We start from the raw sequence: 14,011 nt of genomic DNA on the forward strand, positions 1-14,011 counted from the left end.
TCTTTTTGTTGTTGCAGCTGTTTAATGATGTCGCTGCAGTTGTCAGCTGAATACAAAAACGGTTAACTAACGTGTGCATGCGTGTGTCTGTGTGTGTGTGAGGATAATATTGTGTAAATAATATAATGGCATGTTACAAAATATGTGTTTGTGGATGTATGTATTTGTGGATGTATGTGGATGTGTGTGTGCGTGTGCTTTATAATATATGGGGCAAGCATAATAAATAAATGCATAAATAAATGCGTAAATGCATTCAGGCGCTTTGTTAGTTGTTTAAATGTTAAAAAGAAACGAAAAACGAGAAATTACAATATTTAATGAGAGAAAAAAAGCAATAAAAATCACAGCCAATTATTATTATTATTATTATGCATGTCCATTTTGACACTGGTGACAAATTAGCTTTCGACTTGATTCATTTTCGTTTTTACCTCGAGAGAAAAAAATAACTGTTATGTAAAATTCATTTTGTGTGTTACTAAAAACTACTCCACGCAATTGCAGCAATAACTATCATATTAATTAATATTATAATCTGATTGTATTTTCAGTTGAATATTTAATTAGCCTTTCTCAATCCATGCCAAAACTGTAAAGCCTGTTTTTTTTTTTTTTGTATTTTTTCTTTTTGCAGTTGCGAGTGCTATAAATATGTTACATATATTTAATATATAGAAATATATGAATAAGGCTGCTATTTGTATTAAGTGTATGATAAATGTTTTTATGTGTAAAACGATAAAACAATAGAAAACAAAAAAACCGCAGCGAACGAAGAGAAAAATGCTTAAAAATGAAACCTTCTAATTTAAATGTATGTTTACACTAAGCACTAAGCAAAGCTCTACATATATAGTATATAGTTATATTGTATAGTTGGACATATATATATAAACTAGTTAAAGTTTAGATTCGTAATGCGACAATAATAAAAGCGAAAAACTTAAATGCACTCGACCAATGATTTTTTATTCGAAATTTCGTTGAATGCAGCTAGTACACCAATCATGGTGTGTGTCTTGAATAATCCCATAGAGCTGCCATATTTTGCGACACGAGAGTTCTCATTCAACGAAAGTATCAACTCAACGAACCCACTCACTTAACGACGTGTTAACAGTTTGCTCACCTAACTACATGTTATGCTCAAGTTCTCTGCTACATAACATTTTGAATGTTTAATTTAAAGTGCATATCACATATATTCATATTTTTGTTGTAGGCTATACAGATTTACTTATATAGCTTTGAAAGTATGTGCTTACAATATGCTCTTCGAAAATTGTGCCTGCATACTAGCCCTGGTGGATTAGCAGCCCAGACAGCACAGCTGATTTCGAATTTTCGAACTGCCTGCATGCGTTTGCGCCAAAAGGGGTTCTAACAGCACGAGTGAATGTTAACAGCAGTCTGTTATCAAACTTAATCGCGCGCGGTTCGGTGTTCGGCGTTCGGCGTGTTGCGGCTGCTTTCCTTTAGACATTAAGCTTTATATTTAGAACTCTCTAATAAATCAAATAAATCTATGAAGTGAAGCGAAAATCCGCCGCCCATCTCACATTTGTGTATTTGTCTCATTCGCAAGTGCAACTCAAGCCGAGAGCAAAGTCTGATTGGAAACGACGCCGCTTAACAGCTTCATCAAATTACATACAAAATTGTATATGTAAAGAGAGAAAAGAAAAGCAAAAAAAAAGAAAAAAAACATCTGTGTTTTTAGCAGTGTTTAACATGTGCCGCGCGTAAAAAGAGAACCCCAGTGAAGTTTAGCAAACAACAACAACCGGTAAATCTCTTTTTTAACCTTTGCGCATTCTCATCCCATTCTCGTCTTTCCACCTTTTATTTTATTTTTTGGCGCCGCCGTTGCTGTTGTTGTTACTGTTGTTGTTGACACTGTTGCATTTTGCTTAAGCACAAGCAACTTAAATGTTACATTTCATTTCATTTCATTTCGTTTTTCGTTTCGGCAGCAGCAAAATGTGTAATTGTTTCAAGTCAAAATTCAAATAAATTTAGACTAAATTCGCTTGTTTTAATTTTTCGCGTAATTTTCACCAACATATTTGATTTGTCATAATTTCGGTTAGCAAAATTAAGCATAGAAGCTCGTCTCACGGCACATACGAAGAACGACAAGAAATTCGAATTTTCTGTGATATTGTTGACAACCAATAAAAAATGAGATTTTAGGCAGTGTTTGCTTTGCTTTTGTCAGCTGAGCAAAATAACAACAACAACAGCAACAACAACCTTAACAGTAACAAGTGCAACATACTCATTACTCATTGGCCGGCTTGTTTTATTGTCTTTCGCAGCTGTGATTCACAAGTAGCGAATTGTTTTTCTTGCCGTTGTTGTTGTTGTTGTTGCTGTGCTCTCGCGTTCGGCAAGTTCGCGTGTGTTTTTGCCACCAACTTCAGCTCCAGCTCCAGCTACGACTCAAGCAGCTAATCCGCACTTCATCAGCAGAATGTCCAAACACGGCGCTGTCATTCTGAGCATTCGCAACATGCTCCAGGGCCGCTCCAATGTGCGTCAGTTTGAGCGCTGCGGACTGCGCTTAACGCCGACGTCGACGTCATTTGCAAGGCGGGTAAGTGGAACGTCCTCCAACTAAGTATATATATATATATGTATGTATTTGTGTATGCGTGTGTCGCTCCGGGAGGGAAAATGCCAGCTGCCGGTGGCAATGTGGAATTTATAAAAATATACACACTTATTCTTATACGAATTGAGCAGCATAGCAAATAACATAAATACATAAATACAAATATATATAGCATATGTTATATATGCCTGAGTTGGTTAACGCGTGTGGGCATTTTTTTTTAACTTATTAAAATTTATGCGGCAACAGAAACAAAAAACACAAATACAATTTTATATATATATATATATACATACATACACATACACACTTGTGCATAAATACATAGTTTACATTCTACTTTGTTATTCTAAGCTTTCTTATTGGCAGCCCTTTTTGTTTGCTGTTTCTTTTCTTTGTTTTTGTTTTACCTTGCTTACTTTTCCGCACAGCAGCCGCTCTCTGAACGAACATATTTGCTGCCTGTCCAAATCTCCCACTCTCTCTCTCTCTCTCTGTCCTCTCCCTGCCTAGAACTTCAGCTGAAGTTCGCTCTCAATGAGTCACATGTACAGGTAATGTTAAATTACATTTGTGCTTGTATGTGTAATAAGTACACATTGTTCGAATCAAGCACCTGTGAGCCGTCACCCTCCCTCCTCCTTAACAGAGCCACAACAGCTGTCAATAATTGTTTATCATTTTGTATATCTGTCAGTAGGAAACGATGGGAAATGAAACACAGTTTGTTGCTGTGTGAAAGCAATTAATTAAATAGACAGTGAGAGAACATTAGTCGGCTTTAAGAGGCGATTATCTACACACGCTCTCTGTCTCTCTGTAGTGACACAAAAACCGTGCGACTCGCTTGAATTGCCAATTTTGCCAATAATATTAATGTCTCAAGTGAAAGAAGCAGTCAGCTGTGAATCATCTTGTGACCCCTTGACCGCACAATTGTGTGTGTGTGTTTGTGTGTGTGGCAGCTTTATCAGCTGATTGTCTCAGGTGAGACATTTTGGTCCCCAAACGCAACAATGGGAAGAGTCAAGAATAAAATTGCTAACAACTCTGAGGACTAACAATAACATGTTCCTTTTTTATGGCAAACGCGATTTGCATACGAAATGATAAAATTCCCTGCTATTTGAAGGATAAGAGGAAGGAAGAGCGACGAGGCCATACACAACAAAATATATGGATATAGAATGAGAGAGAGAGAGAGAGAGAGAGGCACAAAGAGTAGCTTTTGTTTGGCTTGCCTATGTAAATGGGAGAGAAGAAGAAGAATGCAAACAAACCAAGACAGTAAAAAATGTTGAAAAAAAAAGTTTTTATCTGACAATGCGAGGGGCGAGGGTCGCACACCCTCTTTAAATGTCAACGTCAATTGATACACATGCCACACAGAAGGCACTTTATTTGTTGTTGTTTCTCTCACATTCCACCTTGCCACTCAATTCTCACTTGCTTTGCACTCGCCGAGTGCTGATTAAAGTCAGAAAGGCAAATGCAACAAAATCAAATTTAACATTTTATTGCATTGAAGAAATTTGGCACACTCCTCGTCCCCCTTTTCCCCATTCTCCTACTGCAGTGTGTGTCTGTCATAAGTCTGCTTGGGGCACGTTCTTGTTGCCATTTTCGGCTGCTGCTGCTTTCCGCACATATTGACAGCCTTGTCCCCCAAAAACAGTAACTAAAGTCGTTTTCCTGTACAAAATTTTTTGTTTGTTTTTTTTTGAGTAAAGTTTTATTGGCGCCATTCGGTCTGCAGCACAACACAAAATGTGTGTTAAAGAGGACATCCCAACACCATTTCCTGCGTGTCTGTGTGTGTGTGTGTGTAAGTGGACTATTGGTTTTGTTATTTTGCACATTTGTTGTAGCATTGTTATTGTCTCTCTGGGTGTTGTGGGTCATAGCAGATGCGGTTCTGACCTCGGTCAGATTCTTTTATTTATTTTTTGCTGGGCCGCATATAAATTTTGCACATGCAACCGCAGAGAAAGCGTTGAAATTGATATGTGATTATGGCACCGCTCGGCACGGACTGTTTGCCCAATTTTGTTTTCATTTTTGCACAAATTCAAAAAACAAAGGCAGGTTGAGCGGAAAACAAAATCGAAAAACAACAAAATGTATGCAAATTTCATTCAAGGCATTGTTTTGGCACTTCAAATTTATGTGTGCTTAATTAATGATACTTGAAACCAATCAATATATACTATACCATATATATACCAAACGCTTATCAGTTGCTATGAACACGAAGCTTCTCAGTTTTGAAGAGCTTTTCGCTGTTGATGCTTAGCCAGTGATTAGAAGACTCGAGATATCGAACGTGTGAAGGAAATGTGTTGAGAAGCTTTCACATTTGCTATCTTAATATTTATATATTGATGGTACTACAAAAATGCATAGATAGCTTGTCTAATCTAAGTTTTAATCCACAGCCTTTGAGCATTTGCTTTGTTTTTGTAGACTTGTTATAATTACAAAAGAGTAATCGAGAAACCTATATAATTTTTAATTATGATTCATAAGTCACAATATTTTACTTCATGGGAATTTTTCCCGCAAAACATATATATAATTTTTGCGTATGATTCATAATTAAGAATATTTTTGTTTTATGGGAATCGAGTCCATAAAAATGTTTGTTTTTCGGGAGCGGCATAGATAAAATTTTATATGATTAAATTTGATTATTTGCACTCTTATTTTGTTTGTTTTTAAGCATAGAGTGTTATAATTAACAAAAAAAAAAAGGTGTCCAGAAAAACATATTATTTTATCTTGACAATTTAACTCACACCTTATGATAACCACATATTTTTTGTGTATATATAAATATATTGTACATATTTTAAGTGCATTTAAACTTTGACAATTTGAAAATAACTCGTAGCTACTTTTTAAACTATTTATCTAAGAGAGACAGAATAGTTTTACGCATTTGCTCAGCTATTATCTGTTGAAGTTTGTCTTTTTATCTGCACAACTCAAACACGTTGCAGACGAGCGATAAGTGTACCAATTAGCAAATTTGTTAGGTTGACTGCAACTTTTTCATAATCTTCTGCAACGCGACGCTTTTTCATTTGTTTGGATCATCAAGTTTCGGCTTTACTGCTCCTCTCTATCCGCGGAAAGCTTTTGGCTTAACCAGTTCACAAACAGCAGCCACAGCATATTTGAATTTTATACGACCTACCTCATACCATAGACCTACCTCTCCTCCACCCACTCCACCCTCGAATGCTCTCCTGAGTATCCTGACCTCAAGCGGATTGCTTGTTGCAAACTTCTGCACGTTTTCCCACATTTATCAGAACACCAAAATCTTTCACGTGGCTGTACCAAAGGGATGTATTTGCAGGTTGTTTGCATATGCTGAAATGGATGTGGCAGGAATATATGTGTATAAATACCACTGCGCTATATACTATCTACCTGCAGCCTGAGCATACGTTTCCAATTAACACTAACCAGAACTGTCTGGGCCATTAGTATCATTAGAAAATGTGGAACAACATCCCCTATTGGTTAGCTGAATATCTGACATATATTTAAATATATATATATTTGAATATATTTTGTTCGCTCTCATTTCAATTTACCTTTTGGCCAATTGTTTTAGCTCAGTTTATCCTTACGAGTTATCGCCATTGCTTTTGCTCTTGACATTCGCTACGCGTCAAACACCCAACACCCAACAAGAACCACAGCCCCAACAACAACTTGTCTGACCCGCATGAAATGGTATTTCTACTGTTAACTACCAGCACCACCAGCCAAGCCACCCACCCACAAAACTAGTTCGTTTGGTTTTTATTCGTACTTGACTTGTTTATCCTGCCCTCCATCGGGTGGGAGGGGGTCTATAAAAACACATGTTGAACTAACTATAATTGTGCGAGTATCCGACAGATGGACAAGCCCATTTGTAGCTCGTTGCAGTGCTTGTTAAACTGCAAAGAGCTTTGTGTCAGCTGCTTCTGATAAGTGTTATCAACAAATGCTATTTCTTGAATTCTTTATGATTTATACTTTGCGCAGCAAATGCAAATATTTTTCCACTTGATGAATTGAGGGTAATTAAATTCTGAGCTCTGAGTGGCCAATAGCTAACCTCGACATTTAATACCATGCATAATTTATAACCCCTATCACAAATGTTCCCCCTTTAGGGCACCCTTTGAGCACTTGGCTGTGATTTAAAGTCAATTTATTGGTTCGCTGCTGATAATGCATTGTCCAAACAAACAGCGCACAACACAACAAAACACCCAAGAATTGTGCCACTGGTCTTTAATTCATATAGCAAATATTTAGATTGTGAGTTCGACGCGAGGGACCAGACAAACAACTTGTGGCCCCCTCTCTCTTTTCAAGAGCTACTGCTTGAGACAGAAATCTTTGCATAAATTTTCCAACAATTTAAAAGGTTATACACCAGAAAGAAACAGCCCAAAGTTAACTGCATAAAATGCCTGTTAATAATTCAGGGCGTGTCTTAAGACACTCAACCCCCTTCATTGGTATGTGCTGATGGCCTGGCCAGTGTACCCGAAAAGCTCTGCACCCAGATCCCAGCAGTGTCAGCTACTCTGTTTCCCCGTGTCAGGCGTGCAAATTTTGCTATTATATGCAAATGTTTTACTCTAAAAGTAACTTGCCACAAAATGAGCAACATAAATTGTTCTGGCGCTGCTGTGGTTTTTCTTTCGTGGCTCCCTTCTTGTTTATCAAGTTTGGCTACATGAGATAAGGCAGTCAATTTGGCGTGGGCTTTGACTGCATTAGTACTACTAATATTAAAATTACGGCTGCTTTTAAGAAGTGGAGTGTTATTTTTTTAATTAGATATTGTGTCTTAAGAAGTCAATTGCAACAAAGTTCGGCAAATTTAGTAACAAAAGATTTCAAATTACCAAGTTGTCCATGTGCAGAAGATACAAATTCCATAATGCTAATTAATTAGTGTATTCAGAATAAATTTGAAATATAAACATTATGAATGGGTTAGCAAAATAAATATGAAAGGTTAAACATTGCTCATAATTGCTAAATTTAGTATTTGATTAAAATTTAAATGACTACTACATTTATTGATTTTGTTGCAATGCATAATTGGAAATGATGGACAAATTTGTTTTTGCAATAGCAACGTTAATATTATTTGTTGGCGAGTGCATATGTTATTAAGAGCATTTCGGAAGCGTTCTCAACATTTTTGGCCCCAGACTGTTTATTACGTTAAACTCCCTGAATTATGTCGTTTGCATGTCCTTTTAGGCGACATCGCAGCTTGAGGGCCACTTAACGCAGCCACGTCGCAGTTTTGCTGGCATCTTCGGTTTTTATTTTTATTAGAATTTCGTTTTTTTTTTCTCTTTGCCTGTCGTTAATAATCACGCGCTGTTGACTGCCTTGAGAAGCTGTAGGGCGTGTCCTTTCTTTTGGCTAGCGTTTCGTGTGGAAATTCAAGGTCCCGAGTGTGCCTAATGCTGCCCTTTCTAATTGTAAGCAAATTAAAATCGTTCGTGCTTCCCGAGCAGCTGCCTGTGCCAACTTCGCATGCATATCCCAAGACGAGGACAAAAAGAAAAGTCAAAGGTTTTATGTGGCTACACATATTTTTTGCTTCGCTTTTGGCTGCCACAAAGCTGCACATATTTTTCGTACAGATTTTCAAGGCGTTGGCAGCTGGCTTTTGCGGTATTTTCTTATCTTTTTCTCGTAGTAAAAATTGAATCATTTTATACACATACAAAAATATTTTTACTCAGTCAAGGTTTTTTAATGCGAATTTTTTATGCTCTGCTTTCAAGATAAAGTATGATTTTTTATTTGTTATAATTGTTATCCGGCAAACTTTAGAGAATGCAAATTTTGCTGGCACTTCGTTATAGCTTCACATAGCTAAACTTTGACGAGTATTTGAGTGATTAATGCTATTACCCAGTTCATCTTATGGTTATCGTATAAATGGATACTCTGGAGGCAGAATGTTTGCTATGTTTGTGTTACTTGGTACGCAGTTGCTATTTTATCCCGTATCATGTGCCGAGCGTCGAGTTTATGTTGCTCCCTTTTTAACATCCTTCAAATTGTTGGCAAGTTTAATGCCTCAATTTGCTTGGCGCTCTCCTATTGCAGAGCACTTAGTTTCACTCGTAATTCATCCACACAGTTACTCAGTTGAGGGCTTAACGCTTTTTATTTGGCCATGGACAGGGCGCTAGGAAAATTATATTGACATTTGCCACTGGCCAAGTTGTGCCTTTACACACACACTCAGACACGCACACAACCAAACTTGGGTCAAAACATAAAACGAGTGGTCTTCATCACGTCTGCGTCTCGTCTCTAATTAGAATTTGACTTTAATTAACTTGCATTTCCAATTAGTTGAATATTTAATTAATCAGGGCTTTTTTCCCCCGCTCTCTCTCTCTATCTCTCTCTCTCTAGCTGCTTAACTCTATAAATAATTTGCATTTAAACGCCTTTATTGCAATAGTTGAGTTATCAATGACCACGTGACGTATGCGTAACTTTGTGTATTATTACGCATACGTAGCGCTGGCCATGAGACACTTCATTAGAACAATAATTCAAATGTGCTTAGCTGAATGCGTCGCACAATTCCCATAACGTGCATTCTGGCCCGAAACATTCCAAAATGGGCCATAAAACATGCCCTACATAACAATATACAAAGGGGCGAAGAGGGTAGAGAGGAATGGGTTTCTCTGAGCATAGCTTAACTTTCGTAGAGTCTGTGCTTTTTGCATACTTGCTGCCCGCCAGCCATATGGGACATCCGTAATGCTAGCCATGTTTGTAACTTGTAACACAGACAGCCAAATGGCCATTTTATCTAGCCCAACCCTTTCCTCCGCACACACAGCCAACGAACTGTTTTTCCATCTATGTAAAATATGAGTTTGCGACAAATTGTGGAAGCATATTGCTCTTTTTCATTTTTGTTCTTTTTGATTTGTTCTCAGAAATCCATTTCAATTTCAAATACCTATCTGCGTACATGAGTTTCTATATCTACACGCCTGTCAATATATATAGTTATATATATGTACATATGTGCGTTGGTGTATATCGCATACTAATTTTAGTCTGTCTGCTTTTCGTATTTCGTTGCTTTTTATCTGCTGTTTGCTTTTGGTTGTTGGTGCAAAACATTTCTCTAACATTTTCGTTGATATTTTTGATAGTCGCGTCTGGCGAATTTGGCTGCCTCTTTTCTTCTTCTACTGCCACATCTTGATGTTTACCCATTTCATTTACCTGCTCTGTAGACACAGAAATGTTTACTCGTTAGCTAATGTTTTCTTGTATTTTTATTTACCCATTGCATGAAAGCAACAACAATTATTTTTTCCCACTGTGCTCATGATTCTAATTTATTATATTTTTTGTCGGTTTTTTTTGCGGCAAACATATTTATAGATTTTGATAGACACAGCTTTCATTATGCCGATGTATATATACGACTGATATCGTATTTTTATTTGGGCTATAGCTTCAAGTTTAATTTTTATCGCAGAATGCTGTTTGATATCTCAGCTTAAATGAATAATCGCTTATGTGATTTATTATACTCAATTCGTAGGAGAGCGTGAAAATGTGCCATTTAATCGGGGAAAGTCCAAGGTCATTTTAATGAAATTTCATATCATGACGTACACGTGTTTACATTACGTATACGTATCGTTTTTATTGCACAATATTTTCATGTCTCAATTTTTATAGCTCATAAATGTACGGTTTGAAGCTCATTTAAGCTTTGTTGACGTAGAGTGTTATTCGCGAATTATTGAATTATGTTTTCTTTATTTGTTGACATTAAGTACGTACATTCAATGGCAATCAGAAGCGTTAACATCAACAACAATGGCTGCCTGATCAACAATGACTCTCGGCCAGAGTTCTTCCCTCGCATGAGACACTTGACACGCGACTTTGTCAGCGACAAATGAAACAAAGGCAAGTCGTCGAGCTATGCAAATTGCAAGAGCCGGTTGGCACATGACTGTGTTGGATGGCAGAGGGAGGCATAAGTGATGCAGTGAACCGAGCTATGCAGTTTTAATTCAAACGCTGCCTGCAGCCCCTCGACTAACGTTTATTGTATTCCATGAAAGAAAGTCGCCATCTCGCTTGGCAAACTTTTCAATGGTTAATGAAAACTTGAGCTTACGTCTAAAGAACTCTTAAGCTCAAGCATAAAATTCTGCAAATAAGTAAATAGTTTATAAAATTACTAAAGCATTAAAAAAATATTTATGATAAAAGAGGGAAAATTAAAATTGAAATTTATACGATGATGAAAGTTTTATCAAGAATATCTTGTTTTATATGCGACTTGAAAAATGATTTCTCTGAGTAGAGTAAAATAAATGCTGAGGGTGACTAAATTGTGGCGAAAAAGTTTGTGGGAACATATACCTAACTTTGTATGTTTATTATTATAGTCTAAACTCTTTGGCAGCGCAATTTCTGTGATGGGCTCTCCCTGCTCCGCTTACCCTCTCGCAGCCCCTAGCGAGAAGCTCTTTTGTCAGCTCGTCTCAGTTGAGTTAGTTCTTCTATGCCGCTTATTTGTGTGTTGCTTGTTTGTATGTTTTGCTTGGTTAGTCCTGAATTAGCTCATCTCCTTGCCAAAGGGGGCGCACGTGGCCGCATTGTTGTGCTCATTATGAAGCGATTCCTGCAACATGTCGCAGCACTCGGATAAGACAACGCCCCATGCTGCCTTAGTCGGTTTTTGCCTTTGTGACTGCTCTCGACATTTGCTGGCCTTTAAAGCTGCCCCTGAACACGAATTAATTTTAAGTGAGTAGCTCAAGTTGCGAAAGATGGCGCCACCAGGCAGGTGTATTTTATGAAATAACATTTTCATTTACGTTTTCATTTTCATTTAAAGCCATAAGATGAGCAGACGGCACCGCTTCCTTCGCATTCTCGGCGCGCCTGTGATTTCAATTTACTTGGATGATCATAAAAACTTTTGGCATTCTGCTTCAGCCAGCAACAGAAGTAGAAGTCAAAATGTGTGGCATACTTTTGGGGTGTGTAGTATCTGGCTGTGGGTCGTTGCCATTCAGAGCTTGTTAAATTTATGCCCCTCGAACGAGCGTTTCATTTGTTCACTTCAAATATTGGCTGACAGTTGCGGCCACACTTGCTAACTCAATTTGCCAACTTTGGAATTTTATTAAGGCATCCGGGTGGTATTTGAAATTAGAAAGTTAGCTGCCACCTTTAGTCATTGCTCATGCTGTCATTTATTGAATGGATGTGTCGCAGTTGTCAGACCGTTCTATCAAAATGGCATTCCGCTCCCAATCGCAGCTGTATCGGTTCTTCATATATATAGTCCACACAGACCAGACACCAAATAATCTCAAATCATAAAAATAGAGCGAAATATGGTGCATGCGAATGTGATTTATGTTGCCGTTGCTGGCATCTGAGATACTTTCACTTTAATATATGCCTCACGCACTTGTCTTCCACCATGTCCCATTTATTTACTATTTAAATTTCAATTACTTAGCCCTGCCTCCCCTAAATTGCTAGCCTGCTGAATTATTGAAACGCTTGATTGAAGCTGAGCGCAAAATCCAATCAAAACACACACACGCTGCACACACCCACCCACATTTATACACTGCCATATACGAACCGCAGTGGGATGCATTCGATTTTTAGTATTATGCAACAGCATTCATTAAAAGCAGACGAGCAAACGCGACACGAGCATGGCTTTCGAGCATAAGTCATGTGCAAGAGTTTTAAATAGAATTGGAATTTCTCAAACTACACTTTGCAGCAAAAAATGTGTACCATTCAACTTATTGTCAGGCTTAAGGTGATTTAAGAAAACATCATTGTTTTTTATGTCTTCCGTGATGGCTATTATTTTTCTTGTTATCTTGATTTGCGCTCTCAGTACGGCTCTGTGTCCTGAGTCCGTTGTGAGTAGAGTTCGGTAGTCTTTCGCTGCTTAAATTTGAATGTGTTTGTGTCTGTTTATGAGTGTGTGTGTGTGGCACAATGACAAGGTAAACAGTTTCAGTTTCGATTTGGATTGCGCATTTTATTTCCCAGGTGAATTGAAATGAAAAATAAAACTTTTCATTTGAGCTTCCCGACCAGTGTGCGTGAGATTGCTCATACGCAACGTTGGCCGCCGTCAAACGCAAGTTGTGAGCGTGTGGCAGGGAAACTGGGCGTGAACATGATGCGTTGTTGCTGCTGTAGTTGTTGTTGTTGCCTATCCCCTGACCCATAAAAGCCATTTACTCTTTTGCCATACCTGGAATAACGCATGGAATGGCATGGAATTGGAACGGTTTCTTCATTTTGTGGCATTTGCTCCCTCTCTGAAACCCATTTGATGTTCGTTATGACAGGCACGTGATTTCGCTGGGGAGCATTTTAACTTAATTAGGAACGCTTTTGGCATGCAAGACAGACATCACTCGCCATATATATTTTTATATATATATTTATATATATATATTTATATATATATATATTAATATAGGTAGATATTAATGTAATCCACATTATAAAAATATACTAAAGTTATATATATGTGCATTACTAATGAATGCTTTTGACAGCCGGCAGATGGATGGCCAATTTAATTCACATTCAATAAGCCGACCTATCATCATTAATGTTCATTTAACCTTTTGTTCTTTTTCTTATCTTCTTTCTCTCTTTCTGTTTGTCTCTTTGGCCTGCAGCATTTTTGGCCTGGCCTTTTATTACAACACCATCACAGAACTTTCGCCTCGTCGACGCCTTGGAATGATGACGGGAGTCCGCAGAGCACGAGCAACAAGCACAAAAACCAACCGGCCACGGGTAAGTAAATTCCTTAAATATTTAGTCAATGGCAATTTTAGGAAATAATTGGCATAAGTACAAAAATTAATTCGAGGGCTCTGCTTGTTAGCATAGTTGCGTGAACATTTAATCAATTTTATTCAGTAGCCGCAAATCAAGAATGCTTTGCGAATATTAGATCAAAAAGGTGTTCACTTTACCAAAGAAACGCAACCATTTGGGCAAATATAATAATATCCCTATCGAACAACAAAGGGAACGACAATTATCTGGCACATACAACACATACAGAGTTCCGAAGAAACAGAGAGCTTCTAAAAAGAGTACAAAATCGCGTTGCCTATAATATGCTGAAAGATAAAGAACGCAAAAATCACGTAATCAACACGAATCTGCATTGTAAATTAGATGATTGTTTCAACGGAAATGGCGGTAAAAGAACTAAAATGGACCTAGCTACCCTTGCAGCCGCTATTCAAACAACTAAGCGTCAACAAATGCAGCTCAAAAAGATTCCCTCAAAGTTAT

At 37.7% G+C, this 14,011-nt stretch overlaps 1 protein-coding gene across 2 annotated transcripts in view; it reads left to right on the forward strand.

The window, feature by feature from the left end:
• Positions 1-1,427: 1,427 nt before the first annotated feature.
• LOC6557423 (calcium uniporter protein, mitochondrial) overlaps positions 1,428-14,011 on the forward strand; it is a 42,193-nt gene continuing 29,609 nt past the window's right edge. The window contains exons 1-3 of one of the 2 annotated variants that reach the window (XM_032743301.1): positions 1,428-1,789; positions 2,322-2,599; positions 13,381-13,501. In XM_032743301.1, coding sequence (XP_032599192.1) covers positions 2,477-2,599; positions 13,381-13,501 — 244 coding nt within the window. In that variant the 5' untranslated portion in view covers positions 1,428-1,789; positions 2,322-2,476. The remainder of the gene's footprint in view (positions 1,790-2,321; positions 2,600-13,380; positions 13,502-14,011) is intronic. The other variant, XM_043215622.1, reaches the window with a different exon arrangement.

Source organism: Drosophila grimshawi, unplaced genomic scaffold (assembly GCF_018153295.1).
Source record: "Drosophila grimshawi isolate 15287-2541.00 unplaced genomic scaffold, ASM1815329v1 contig_44, whole genome shotgun sequence".
Classification (NCBI taxonomy): domain Eukaryota; kingdom Metazoa; phylum Arthropoda; class Insecta; order Diptera; family Drosophilidae; genus Drosophila; species Drosophila grimshawi.